At 39.9% G+C, this 13,975-nt stretch overlaps 1 protein-coding gene across 2 annotated transcripts; it reads right to left on the bottom strand.

Moving 5' to 3' along the window:
* Positions 1-223: 223 nt before the first annotated feature.
* On the bottom strand, positions 224-3,055 carry bloc1s3 (biogenesis of lysosomal organelles complex-1, subunit 3). Of its 2 annotated transcripts, none has more exons than XM_027008527.2 (2): positions 2,957-3,055; positions 224-2,758 (listed from the first exon to the last, which is right to left on the bottom strand). In XM_027008527.2, the coding sequence occupies exon 2, from the start codon at positions 2,727-2,729 to the stop codon at positions 2,157-2,159; it is 573 nt and encodes a 190-aa protein (XP_026864328.1). In that variant the 5' UTR covers positions 2,730-2,758; positions 2,957-3,055; the 3' UTR covers positions 224-2,156. The 2 variants fall into 2 exon arrangements, with proteins under 2 accessions (XP_026864328.1, XP_026864329.1); XM_027008528.2 differs by having other exon boundaries at positions 224-2,742; positions 2,957-3,019.
* Positions 3,056-13,975: the final 10,920 nt, after the last annotated feature.

Raw genomic sequence — 13,975 nt, forward strand, 5'->3', positions numbered from 1 at the left:
AAAGTAAAAGCTCTGATCTATTGGTCCAGGGGGTTATATGCTTGACATTTAACAGACAGAAACATCTTAATACCTAAATATCATTGCTAGCTGTAAAAGAAAAATGTTTCTATTTTACCTAACCCTGTCCCTCTGGTCCCACCGTCTGCCTTGCCTGTGTCTGGTTGATCTTTCTCAGGGCCTTGAGGTACATTTCTCAGAATGAGTGACACAGAATCAGAGATGCTGAGAAGAACACAAACTTTATTCAGAGATAAATGAGAATATAGAGATTATATAGAGAAAGTGGAAATATGTAAATGACATAGCAGGTGCAACATGTTCAGACATGATATGATATGTGGTGACTAGAATGAGACATTCTTCTATCACCAACTCCAGATCATTTGACATAGCCTTGTAGCTATCTAAAAATGAATAGAGTAAGACAGCATAACATGAGAGCAAATAAAGTTGTAGCACTACTGATTAAAGGATAGACTGTTTACAGAAAAGGGAGTCACATTGTAGGGAATACTAATAGTAGCTCGCATGATTTATGAATTATCAGGAGGACGTCACAGCAGTGAAACACAGACAGAGCAAACAAATGACAGGAATTATCAAAATAAAGACAATAGAGCAGTGTTAAGACTGGAAATAAAAATAAATTAGTGCAGTGGAAGAGAGGGCAGCTAAAGAGGAATATGGGAAACATGTGGAGAAAGAGCAGAAACCATAAATCATAGTTTGCAGAGATGAGTGAGAGGACTGATAAAAGCCTTACATCACTAAACATCCAAAAACCTTTATTTTCTTCTGAAGCACAAAGGGAATTTGACTGCTTTTAGAAATAGCCTTTATGACACACAGACATGCCAAACTTGCATTTTAATATGTAAAGAACAGTACGCTCAGATTAAAGCAATTTAAATTAATATACATTTTTTTACATTTCTTTTTCAATAGATGGTTCTCACATTCATAATTATGAATTTTAATGCATTTTATAATTGTATAAGACATTGAATACTAAAATGTCCCACTCAAATTTTAAGCTACACTTATATGAAAGAGGCTGTCATATAGTGTTTATTAAGAGCTAACTTGTTCTAAAATAAGCTGTTTAACAGGATTTCACCATAGGAAAGTTAATAAGGTCATAAGGTAAAAATACATAATTTTAGTAGGTATTGATTCACTGTGATGCTCTAAATAATTCCCCCAAACTGTCCCATTTTAATTGAAAGCACTGTCACTGAGAATTATTCAAAATTACAACATGGAGGTACCTTCAAGATCATGTCATTAGCCATTTAGTTCTTTAATACAGATCCCTGGATTGCTAATAGATAAATACATAATGTAAATGGGCACTTGGAACAAGACCAGAACATACGATAGTAAACTTTGAAACAGGCCATGAATGCTTTCTAATAGAGTGAAGGAAATACAGACCTACATGCATAAGATGTGTTTATTTGGCGCACAACTTTACTGGTTGCATTATCATTATTAAAATCCATGTTATAACCCTAACCAATGATTCCAGACAGGAACTGTTAACCTACCATTAGTCTCTACCTCTACCAGCAGGAAATTCCCCAACAAAGTCAGTAGGCTACATGCTTGTGATTAGTCAAAAAGATGATGACATCTATCTATGCAAGTTTATTAAACTTGTTCTTTCCATTATCAATCATTATACAGAAGCAGTTTTCTAATCCACTGTACATAGGTCTTTCCCCGCCTGCTTCGTTTTGCTCCAAGTGAGATCAGTGCTGTGATCTGCATTTTGGACAGCCTAGAAATATTGAGCACTCACTAGCCTCAAGATTTCATCTTGCCACTGATGTGACATCACAGCACACTCTTACTACAAAGATTAATAAAAGTTATTGCTGTGATACAAGTGACAACAATGCAGTGGATCCCCCTCCCCATCTTAATATGTAGTTTTGAAAATAAGATTTTGTTCAAATGAGCATTTCAAGTTATTAATCTAGTATGTATGTCCAATGTTAAGAGAGCTGCATTTCTTCTTAAAATCTGCTTTAGAAACCAGTTTTTAGTAACTCTGGTAATGATTCCAAAGAGGTAAATGTTGTTTAAACATAAGATGCCATTTCTTGCACGTTAACGTTGCAAGCTGACACTAACAATGCCCTGCATACGACTCACAAGCCAGAAAAAGGGATACGTGTGGTTATGTCTGGGAGCAAATTACAGTTTGTGATGATTTCAATCTTCTCCGTGACAGATCTGAGATCTTCTAGAATAAGACGGACACTGTGGGATGCGTTGATTATGCCACTCTGTGAATTATTCAAGTGAGTCGTAGCCATTAGAATCTCTCTTGTAGCATTCTGATAAACATAGCGGAAGCATTGATTAATATCTGCACATAAGCGAGCATTGCTCTCTTCCAGTTTTTGTTGCAGTAAGGTGCTGTATTTTCTGTCGGCCTCTGATTTCAATTCGTCATCTGCACCAGAAACCAATTCAGCTTCGCTTCGAATAACGACAAGAGGAGGTAACTCTTGACGAAATATCAGAGACTCCTCCGAATTTCCGGCACATACTTCTTTGCACGATTGTCCCATTTCACCTTCGCTGTCGGTCTCCGAAGCCTCTCCGGGAACAGAGGTGGAGGCGTGCACAAACGGGAGCGATGTAATGTATACCTCATCGTCAGAGTCCGTTTCCGACGCTTCTCCCTGCACCACGATCTGGAATTTGCTACTCGCCATGGTCGTGTCAGACCTGAACAACGATAATACTAAAGAATTGGGGGGGGGGGGGAGAATCAGACAACCATCGGTCACAATTAACATTAGCAATTTAGCATTACTAGCTAGAGATCATCAACCCGAATAAATTCTGAGATTAAGTTCAAAACCTTTGTACTACGTTCTCACGCAGAAACTCTAACATAACAACGTTCATTTAAAGCGTATATTTATACACATTTATTTACCTTTTGAGACCAGGATGCACAAATAAGCATCACATGATTAGTTACAAGGAACGCGTGAAGCCAACAACAGTAAACCTAAGAATAACAAACCGGAAGTTAAGTACAAAATAAAGCTAATACAAAATAATACGACGCAATAGATTTGCCTGAAAGTCCAAATAAATACGAAATAAAGATAATGTCTAAAGCTACATTAAAGGAAACCATAAAACACAATAACATCACGTATCTAAAATATCTTTTTAAAATTACATACCAGAATATTTTCCCCAGCGTTAACGGTAATTTAAAAAATGGTTTTATAGTGTTCATTTTCCAGATGCTTTGTTTTAAATACGACTTGTCTCTCAGAAGCCACGGGACACAATTCCAAGATCGCGGAATACCTGTTGAAACTTAACATTGCTGAAAGTAGTAATGTAATAGAAATTAATTATCGTGAGACATAAAAAAAAACAAAAAACAAAAAACAACCTTGCATCTTATAAAACACCTGGCCAACTTTATTGCTCCAGCTTTCTCACGAATGAATTTTATAGGTAATGATTGCGTTTTTTCACGTCATAATCACATTATATTCCAGGGCCATGTACAAGGGGGCGCTACGACAGGCTCTGCTCACTCATATTTGTGACTTATTTTGTGTATATAAATATGCCTGTATATCAGCTTATGCTGTATTAATAAATGTTCAGATCATCTACAATATAGCCTACAACTCCAAAAAGGTTGGGATGGTCAATGAAATGAAAATAAACACAGAATGCAGTAATTTGTAAATTTACTTCAACTTGTCTTTAAAAAAATATAAACACGAGATATTTCATGTTGTACCCAATCAACATTGTTTTAAAGATTTAGATTTATTCTGAATTTGATGTCTCCAAAAAAGTTGAGATGATTCAAGCAAAACTAAAATTGAATAAGAAAATAAGGTGGTAGCAAATAACCTTGTATCGTCTGTGCCCTCTCTCCTCTATACCTGCAAGATCTTCCCCGCCTGCCCCCTGGCCAACAGAAACGCTTCGCTGCCACAGGAGAGAACTAAGGACTACAGAGAGGTGGTGGAGGGAAAACTCACCTAGAATCAGACCTCAGCTCATACCAGTCTCTCCTCTAAGGTTTTCACTGGAAGTAACATCTGCAAAGTCATCCTACTATAGAGGGAAATTTGAATCATCAGCATTCAAGCCACATAAGCTCTTCACTATTTTTTCTTCTCTCCTTAACCCTCCCCCTCTTCCTCATCTCTTACTCCTGAGGATTTCAGCACCTTCTTTGAGGAGAAGGTTTCAGCAATCCACGAGTCCTTTTCCTCTGTTCCAACCAATGTTCATTCCCCTGCATCCAACTCTCTGGCATCTTTTTCTCCTCTCTCCACAGATGAAATTAATCAACTTCTGATTTCCAGCAATCTGAATACATGTCTGCTTCATCCTATTCCTTCCAGTCTGTTCCAGATGATTACTGAGAAAGCTCTGTCATCATCAACAACTCCTTATCCTCTGGACATGTACCAACTGCATTCAAAACCACCAGTGTGGTACCAGTCCTCAAGAAGGCCAAGCTCAATGGCTCCAACATAACCAATTACAGACCAGTACCACTTTTCTCTTTCCTCTCAAAAACCCTTAAACACGCAGTTACAATCAATTATCTCTTTTCTTTACGCAGAACCAGCTGCATGAACCCAATCAGTCTGGCTACAAATTGGCACATTCAACAGAAACAGCCCTCATGACAATGATGGAGAAACTTCATGCTGCTAAAGCTGTCAAACTGTCATCTGTCTTGATTCCTGTGGACCGTTCGGCACCCTTTGGCACAGTAAACCACAACATTCTCCTCTCTGTTCTCTCCAGCGTTGGTGTGAATGGCTCTGCATGGAGATGGTTTCAGTCCTATCTGGAGGGACAGTCCTATCATGTAACATGGAGAGGATCCACATCCAAACCATGTAGACTTTCCACTGATGTTTCATAGGGCTCAGTATTAGACCCTCTTCTCTTTGTATACTCGTTCTCTTGGCGATATAATATCTTCTCATGGCTTTTCCTACCACTGCTATGCTGATGACACCCAATTATTTCTTTATTTTCCACCCTCTGACACGCAGGTCTCCAGACGTATCTCACCATGTTTGACTGACATTGCATCATGGATGACAGTCCACCACTTGAAGCTCAACCCCAGTAAAACCGAGCTTCTGTACATCCCAGTAACTCCCAACCTTTACCATGACTTCACAGTTTCCTTAGAGTACTCCCTGCTATAACCATCTGAAGCTGCTCTTGCCTGGGTATAACTTTGGGCAACCATTCTTAACTAATGTTTAGAATCTGACCCGGTCTTGCAGCTTTCTCCTTTGTAACACATGAAGGATTCTCGCGGGAAGCTGCCTAGGTGCTTGTGCAGTCTCCTGTAATCTCAAAGATAGACTACTGCAAATTGCTACTTGCTGGTCTTCCTCTAAGAGCCATCAGAACTCTTCAACTTGTCCAGGATGCAGCAGCACAACTGGTCTTCACACATCACTCCACTGCTGTGCTCCTTTCATTGGTTTCCAGTAGCTACCTACATCAGATTTAAAACCTTGATGCTTGCCTACAAAGCCAAAAATGGACCAGACCCTCCATATATGATATCATTTGTCAAAGCCCGATCCGTACCTTGAGTACTTTGAACCTCAAGTATGGACTGACCATCCTTCAAGTCTCAGCGAAGATAAGTATCAAGACTATTCTCTGTCCTGGCTCCTAGATGGTGGAATGAACCTCCGCTTGCTGTCAGGACAGCAGACTCCCTTGCAGTCTTCACACACAGTCTGAAGACCCATCTATTTGTAGAATATTTAAACGACCACTGACCCTATGTTGACTAACTGAAACTACTACTTATTGTAGGTTATTGTTTATTACACTGATGTTGACTCCTTGTTTATTGACTAACAAACTCTAGTACTTGTTTTTTGCACTTATCATTGTCTGATATAGAACTTATGTATTTTGCACTTCTAAGCATCAGCATTGATCCCTGGATTTCAATAGTATCCTAGTCCATTGGCATACTGGACTCTAACCTCCTGTACTGGCTGGGATGTATTCTATGAGTAAATGACAAAACACTTTTGTAAGTTTGTGCTGGATATGAGCTAAATGACATAAATGTATCAGCCTAGTTTAGCATGAAGGCTACAACATGGGACCAGTTTCTGGTCCCACAAGTCAGGACGCTTTGGATGGCTTTGATTCAGACATTGAATTTGCTAATTCAATCCAGTGTAGGAATGAAAATAAGACTAAAGTATGCCTCAGTTATTGTTAGCCTGCTTCAGAATAATGAAACGAGTCAAATTTAGTTATATTTGTTCCACGTGAAGTCTTGGTAAAGTGTCAATCAGTGTAGAAATGCACCTGATAAATGTCTGTCCCTGTTGAGGGAGTATGTGCGTCCTGCTCCTTGCCCTGCGGCACAGGGGCCGTTACAAGTACACTATACCAGGAAGTAGTCCGATAGGGCAAACCAACCAGATAGGGACAAGGCTAAGGCAATAGTCCAAAAGCAGAACACTTCGTAAACCGGTGAGACAGACAGAAATAACACTCGGTACACACCTACAGGTCATGGCAAAACTTCACAGAGAATAGATGGAAATGAATGTGTATAAATAGACAGGGAAGTAATAAGGAACACGTGAGAACAATCAGTATTGTGTGTAGTATAATAGTATATTGACAATAATAAATTGAACATCATGGCAAGAAATACCAATTGTTTACTGATAATATATGAGTAATATTTAATAATAATAATAATAATAATAATATAATATTTTTTCATGTACGCTCTGGTTTATTCACAGTAGAGAGAGAGGGAGTGTATGAGGTTGTTTTCAGGTCAGGGAGAGCAGGTGACTTGGAGGTGAGTGAGAATAGGAGCAAATATTAGTGGGTCATTCTCTGAATATGGCAGCAAACTTGCCCCTCATGTTTGTAGCTTTGTAAAGAAAAATGCATTTTATCAAATTTGTTGCTGAATTAAAAAAAGAAAAACATGCTTTACTGCTTGATGTTAAAATGTTAACAGTTTTTTTAATATTGAAAATGCCTGAAAAATGTTTTGTGTCTCAGGCCATGTGTCACGGTTGGGTGGCCGGCTAGCAGGAGGGACACACCCACTCCTGCTAGAGATCACACCCCTTATTTGCCCCACTCACAATCGCCAGAATACTAATTGCGTTCACCTGTGCGTAACTCAGACTCTGCCTATATAAACCCACAAAAACCAAGAAATAGGTCTGCTAATGTGCAGCCACAAGACGCCAGCCATGTCTGTGAACTACGTTGAGAGCTATTGTTTGTGTTTGTTTGGTTCTTCCACCACTGTGGAAAATAAAGAACCCTTTGTTGCAACCTCGCTGCCTTTGTTGCTTTTTATCTTTTCCCTACTGTCTCTCATCCAATTACTCTAGGGCTCCCATGGTTAAAGGCACACAATCCCCACATACAGTGGATAGAGAATCAGGTCCTTAAGTGGGTGATCGCCTGTGAGGGCAAATGCCTACCTCACCTGACGGTGTCCCTGTATCAAGAGTCCCGAGGCCTCACCGTGCCCCAGGAATACCTGGTGCAGGTATTAAGCCCACCATAAATGGAGGGCGTGGTTCCTCCCCGAGGTAGGGTTTACCCTCTCTCCCAAGAGGAGGAAAGAGTGATGTGACAATATATTAAAGAGGCCCTTCAGCAGGGTTTCATTTGACCCTCCACCTCTCTGGCATCCGCAAGTCTCTTCTTCGTCTAAAAGAGGGACGGAGGATTGAGGCCGTGCAGGGACTATCGGGGACTCAACAGCCTGTTGGTGCAATATCCGTACCCCCTCCCCCTTGTCCCTGTAGCATTTGAGCAATTAAGGGGAGCCCGGATATTCATGAAGTTAGATCTCCGTAGTGCATACAACCTCATCCAAATTAAGAAAGGTGACGAGTGGAAAACCACCTTTAGCACTGCCTCTGGACACTATGAGTATTTAGTCCTTCCTTATGGTTTAGCCATAGCCCTGTCTATCTTCCAGGCCTACATGAATGAGTCCTAAGGGAGTACCTGGATAGATCTGTCGTCGCATACATCAAGGACATCCTGATCTATTCCTCCTCCTGGGACCAACACGTGCATGACATATGGGCTGTCATCTGCACCCTCCTACAGAACCACCTCTACTGCAAACTGGAGAAATGTGAATTCTATCACAAAGAGATGAGTTTCCTGGGCTATATCATTTGCAAGGGCAGCAAACGAATGCAGCCATGCAAAGTGGAGGCAGTGAGGGACTGGCCTAGACCGCAAACTCGCCAGCAGCTACAGCAGTTCCTGAGATTTGATAACTTTTCTCGTCGTTTTATAAAATCCTTTAGCACAGTAACTAGACCTACTCCGTGGAGTAGCTAAGAGGCTAAAATTGGGACGCGAGGTGGAGAAGTCCTTTTCAGAGCTGAAGGAGGCCTTCTCTACTGCCCCGGTGCTGCAGCAGCTGGACCTGGGAAAGCAATTCACGGTAGAGGTAAACGTGTCAGATGTCGGGGTAGGCGAGATACCATCCCAGCAACAGGGAAAGCTGGGCAGCTGAAACCAGTTGCCTACTTCTCGAGGAAACTAAGCCCCGCAGAGAGGAACTATGACGTGGGAGACTAAGAACTCCTCACCATAAAACTAGCACTCGAAGAACGGAGGCATTGGTTAGAGGGAGCACGACACCCCTTTTTGGTCATCATGGACCACAAAAACCTGGAATACCTCCACACCATGAAGAGGCAAGAGGCAAACCAATTCCAGGCAAGCCCGGTGGTCCTTGTTCTTCACTAGGTTCAACTTCTGTGTTACTTATAGGCCCGGAGAGAGGAATGTTAGGGCGGACGCTCTCTCTCAGCAACACCTCACAGAAGCCCAGTCTACCAGCATGGAGCCTTTCACCCAACTGTTTCCTGGCAACGCTAAGCTGGGACCTGGACGGACAGATACAGGAGGCAAATCCGCATCCGCAATGCCCGTCAAACCACCTCTTTGTCCCTCTCTGACTACACCAAGGCCTTATTACATGGGCACACAGCTCCATGGGGACAGGCTACCCAGGAGCAACCCGCAAGGCACAGCTGCTGAGTGCTCGCTATTGGTGGCCAGCCATGCACAGGGACATTGTAAGGTATGTGGCGTCTTGCGCCGAGTGTACCCGCAGCAAAATTCCTTGCATATCATCTGCAGGTAAACTGCTGCCACTACCCATGCCGATGAGACCCTGGTCTCACTTAACAATAGACTTCATCATGGACTTACCTGTATCAGAGGACAGCTCGGTGATCCTGGTCATAGTGGACTGAGGTATGAGGGTCCCTACACCATCTCAGAGGGGATTAATGAGGCTACCTACCGTGTTGGCTTGCCCAGGCACAGGGCCTTCCATGTGTCAGCTCTGAAGCCGGTTGTGGAAGGTCCTCTTGCAGAAGAGGAAAGCTCCTCAAGTGCTCCACCACTTCCCTTGGAGATAGAGAGAGGTCCCACATACAAGGTGAGGGCCCTCCTGGATTCCAGATGGAGGAGCTCGCGGATCTAGTACCTCATGGACTGGGAAGGAAATGGACCAGAGGAGTGCTGCTGGATACCGGCCACCCAAGTATTGGACCCTGACCTCACCGTCTCCTTCCATCGGGAACATCCCCAAAAGCCTGCCCCTCGGTGGCAGCATTGTGTTCACCTGTGCGTAACTCAGCCTCTGCCTATTTAAACCCGCAGATACCAAGAAACATGGCTGCACATTAGTGGATGTGTTAATATTTAATATCTGTTAATATTTGTGAGATTAATGTAGAATAGTTTGGGAGACTGTGGAATCCATCTTGGAAAAGGCAAACTTTATATCAAATTGTCATTGGTGTTGCTGTCACTGGTGTTACAGCTCTTGCTGTATGACTCGGTGACACTAATTACACTAATTTTTAAATTATATTGCTATTAAGGAGAAAATTGTTTTGTTGTCACATGATCAGCCAACTTGTTTACATTTTTGAAGCATGGCAAAAAAAAACAGGTTCTACAGTCCGTGTAGGGATACGGACCTGTTAGCATCAGAAATATTTAGATGTTAGAAGTTGGAAAAGGAAGGGAATAAATGAGCTCGCTCTCAAAGAAGGAACAGAGGTATCATTGGTGTAAATGGAGGTAAAACCAAGCTCAGCACAGAAAAGAATTATGAATGTGGTGTATCAAAATTTTGCACCATGCAAAATCTGCTGAGTATACCATGATTCTGTCCTCTTAAATAAAAACTAGTGCTGATATTAGGCTTATGTAGTCCAATTACCTTACTTTTGTCTTCAGTCAAAATTAGGAGAAGATTTTGTATGGGAAGCTAGTTCACATAGAAGCACACATCTGGTATTTGTAAAATAAAGAAAATATTCCTTTGTATTTCCAAACAAGAAATCCAAGGATGTAGGGTGCTTAGAAGAACTGCACAAACATACCAAAGAAAAATGTAAAAGTTACAAGAGGACATAAAGAAAAAGAAGTATGAAACATACAAGAAATGGTTCTACTGCTTGCAAGATAAAACATCAAATTATTAAAGGCTCAAAAAAGACTAAGACAATCCTGCAAGGTTGCTGTGTTTCCTCACCAGTTTGAAAAACTCTGAAATTTCACTTTGTTGTTCTAGGGAATTTAAAAGCCAATTACAAAGAAACCTAAGAAAGTAGAGTAAGACAAACCCACGTTAAGTTATTAACAGGGAAACTAAAAAAAAAAAACAAATGCAAAAAATTGTGCCAGCAGAGTGTTGGATTTTGATATAGCCCAGGGTGAGAATTAAAGATCCAGATAAAGAAATAAATTTTGCTGCAACAAAAAAAAAGAGGGTGAAAGAATTTTACTTGAGAGATGATATCAGATGGTTGAAAACTGGAAATAGGATTGTACATTTATTAACTTTTTAATCAGCCAATAACATTCAGTTTGATATTAACTGAAAGAGGAGATTCAAATGGTTCATTATAACAGAAAAAGTAATCCTTTCAAATGATTTACTATTTAGTATTTTAGATCTTCCTGCTTGCCATTAATGCAGTTAGATTTAATCATTCCAAGGGATTCAAGAAAAACAAATGATTTAATAAAATGACGTTTGAAATAATATTTTCATATCACTGGTGTTACGTAATGGATTTTGCTGGTTCCAGCATCAAAACTGTAAAGATTGGTATAATATAAATGTTTTAAAAAGCAAATATTGTTTTTGTTCAACACTAATACTTTAAAGCATCTCATTAACATATACTTTTAATTTCAGCCTCAATTATTGGTCATTGTGTGGTTAAAAACAGAATGGTATAAACAGAAACATGCCTCACAGCTGAACTTTACATTTTCAGTAGTTAGAATATATTCATTTATAAATCTACATATATTTTACAATGAAATATTATTTAACTTTTTTATTTGTGTTGTCTGCAATTTAAAATGTTAAATTCTCACATACAGGAGCTCTAACACCAATGACAGAAAAGGTTGTGCATTAATAATTTATTGATATAAATAATAAATAAAAATTACTAAGAAGAAATAAGATGACATTTGTGTTGTTTAACATGGCTGACATGCTAATATGTATTAGACAAAAACTTTTCAGGCATAAAAAAAATTTGGAGCATTTTCTAAACCAGAGAATGACCCTGATAGTGAAGATCACATAATACCATTAGAACTGTCTCATCCTAGTGTACAGACTTAGCCTTCTTATATGTATCAGATTTGTTCTTGTTATAATATTTCTCTCCTGTCCACTCTGGCTCATTCAGAATAAAGAGAGAGGGAGAGAGAGTATGAGGAAGCTAACAGGTTAGAAAGAGCAGGTGAATGAGAAAAGGAACAAATATTGATGGTTAAGAACAAGTAATGATGGTAAAAAGAAGCCAATAATAGTAACAATAATAATAAAATATGAAAATGAAATATGAAATATAAATAATACCCAATTTGAAATAAAAAAAACCCTTTAAGACTAATAACATAGTCTCCCAGCATGGGGGGCGGGGGTGAGGAAATTAAAAAAAAACAATGAAATACATAACTAAAAAGAAATGAGAGGAGAATAGAGGAAGAAAGACATGGAGAGCAGAGAAGAGATTATTGGAGAACAGAGAATAAGAGAGACATAGGGAGTAGAGGAGAGCTGAGGAACAAAAAGGAGAGAAGGAGGAAAAAAGATATGACTGAAAATGAAATTAGAATATAGGACTAGAGGACAGGAAGAGAAAGGGCTAGAAAGGAGAATGGTCAAGAGGACAAAAAGAGAGAGGAGCAGAGCAGATGTGTCCCTGCTCACCCAAGTGTACTTGTAAGTATGGTTACACTTTATTAGTCCCTTAAAATAATAATAATAATAATAATAATAATAATAACAACAATTTAATCTTATGTGTTAGTGAATTCCCTGTTCCCCCCTACAAATATTCTGTTCTTGTTTACAACCTTGATTATTATATAGTGATCTCTGAATGGAAGCATTACTAAAGTGATCTGTGATCTCAGTGTAATGGCCTCTAAAGACCTCTGTATGGTTACCAGGCACAAAATGATACAGTAGAATACTTAAAAGGCAACTTGAAGGCATTCATTCAACTAGAAACTTTATTTGAAGGCACAAAAGTCTATTAATTCAATTAGAAACTTTATGTCCCAAGGACATGGTGCAGAGGGCTTCAAGGCCACTGTGCAGATTATTCTGGTTTATTGTTGTCTAGGCACTTTATATCATTTTTGGGGAGGCTAAATGAGTTTTTTAAAAATATATATTTTGGATATATTGGCAATAACTTCAAAGATTGGAATGTTAAAAAAAGAGGGACAAATACCTCATCCCTCATCCCCTAAAAATTGGATTGTCATTCTCAGGAGGGTGCCTCAAATTCATGTTATCTTTAACCTGCATTAAAGAACAGGACCAGCTATTCTGTTCAACTAATTCTTGAGTCTGCATATTTATTCTTCATTGGATTTAAAATTATAATACCATCAAATAGAGGGATTTAGGAACCACAGTGGCCTTAAAGTTGTACTGTTCAAATTCTTAAGATAAATCCCCTCTTCTCAGTCATATTGACTGCAGCTTTAAGTTGCATATACCTAGGGTTGAATACCAAAATTTGGTAGCAATATGGCAAGGCAGATTTCTGTGCCTCATTTTGGTACTACTTCGATAGTTCGGTGAAAAATAAAATTTACATTATTTTTTATTCACCCCAGATGCAGTTGCTTGGCCAAGATGTTTGGAGTCCAAATGTTGCTTCTATAGTTTAGAACAAAAGCTGCTACCATTTCTAATGTTAGAATTTGTGTTTCCTCTGTTCTATTCACATTCAAGCAGATTGTCTTCTTATTATAATTTTACTATCTGGCAGGAAGAGGCACTACATGTAAAAGTCTGTGCCAGGCCGAGGCCCCCTCTGGCCACCAGAGGGAGGCCTAGACTCAGACACACCACCAATCAGGCTTAACACCCAACAGCTGTGCTAGGCTTATATAAGCCCAGTGACCCAGTCACTCAGTGCTGGGTCTTTACCAAAGTTCTGAGCAAAGTGCCTAGCTGGTAACTTCGGGTATTGAGCACTTGTGCTGCGAGGGTGTCTGTGTTTTTATACCTCCCTGCTCCAGTTTTCCCCCTCAAATCTGTTTCTCTCTCCCAAGGCTCCCCTTAGACATTACAGTTCCTCCGTTTTCTGGTTTTGTTTGGGAAGTTTTAGTTTGGTTTTCCCCAGGGTATTGGGGCTGCCATTTTTCCCGTGCTCGGCGTGGTGTTTAGTTATTTTTTTTCCCCTCTAGTTTTGTTGTCCCCCATTCCTCTGAAGGGCGACTATACACACAGTTTTATAGCTGCTGGGGTCTAGTGGGTCTTTGTCTGCCTTGCACCAAAGCGGCCAGGGTTCAACTCCCCTTTGGTTATTTACTTTTCTTGTTTACCTGTTCCACAATTGAA

The sequence above is a fragment of the Electrophorus electricus genome, chromosome 15 (genome assembly GCF_013358815.1).
Source record: "Electrophorus electricus isolate fEleEle1 chromosome 15, fEleEle1.pri, whole genome shotgun sequence".
Classification (NCBI taxonomy): domain Eukaryota; kingdom Metazoa; phylum Chordata; class Actinopteri; order Gymnotiformes; family Gymnotidae; genus Electrophorus; species Electrophorus electricus.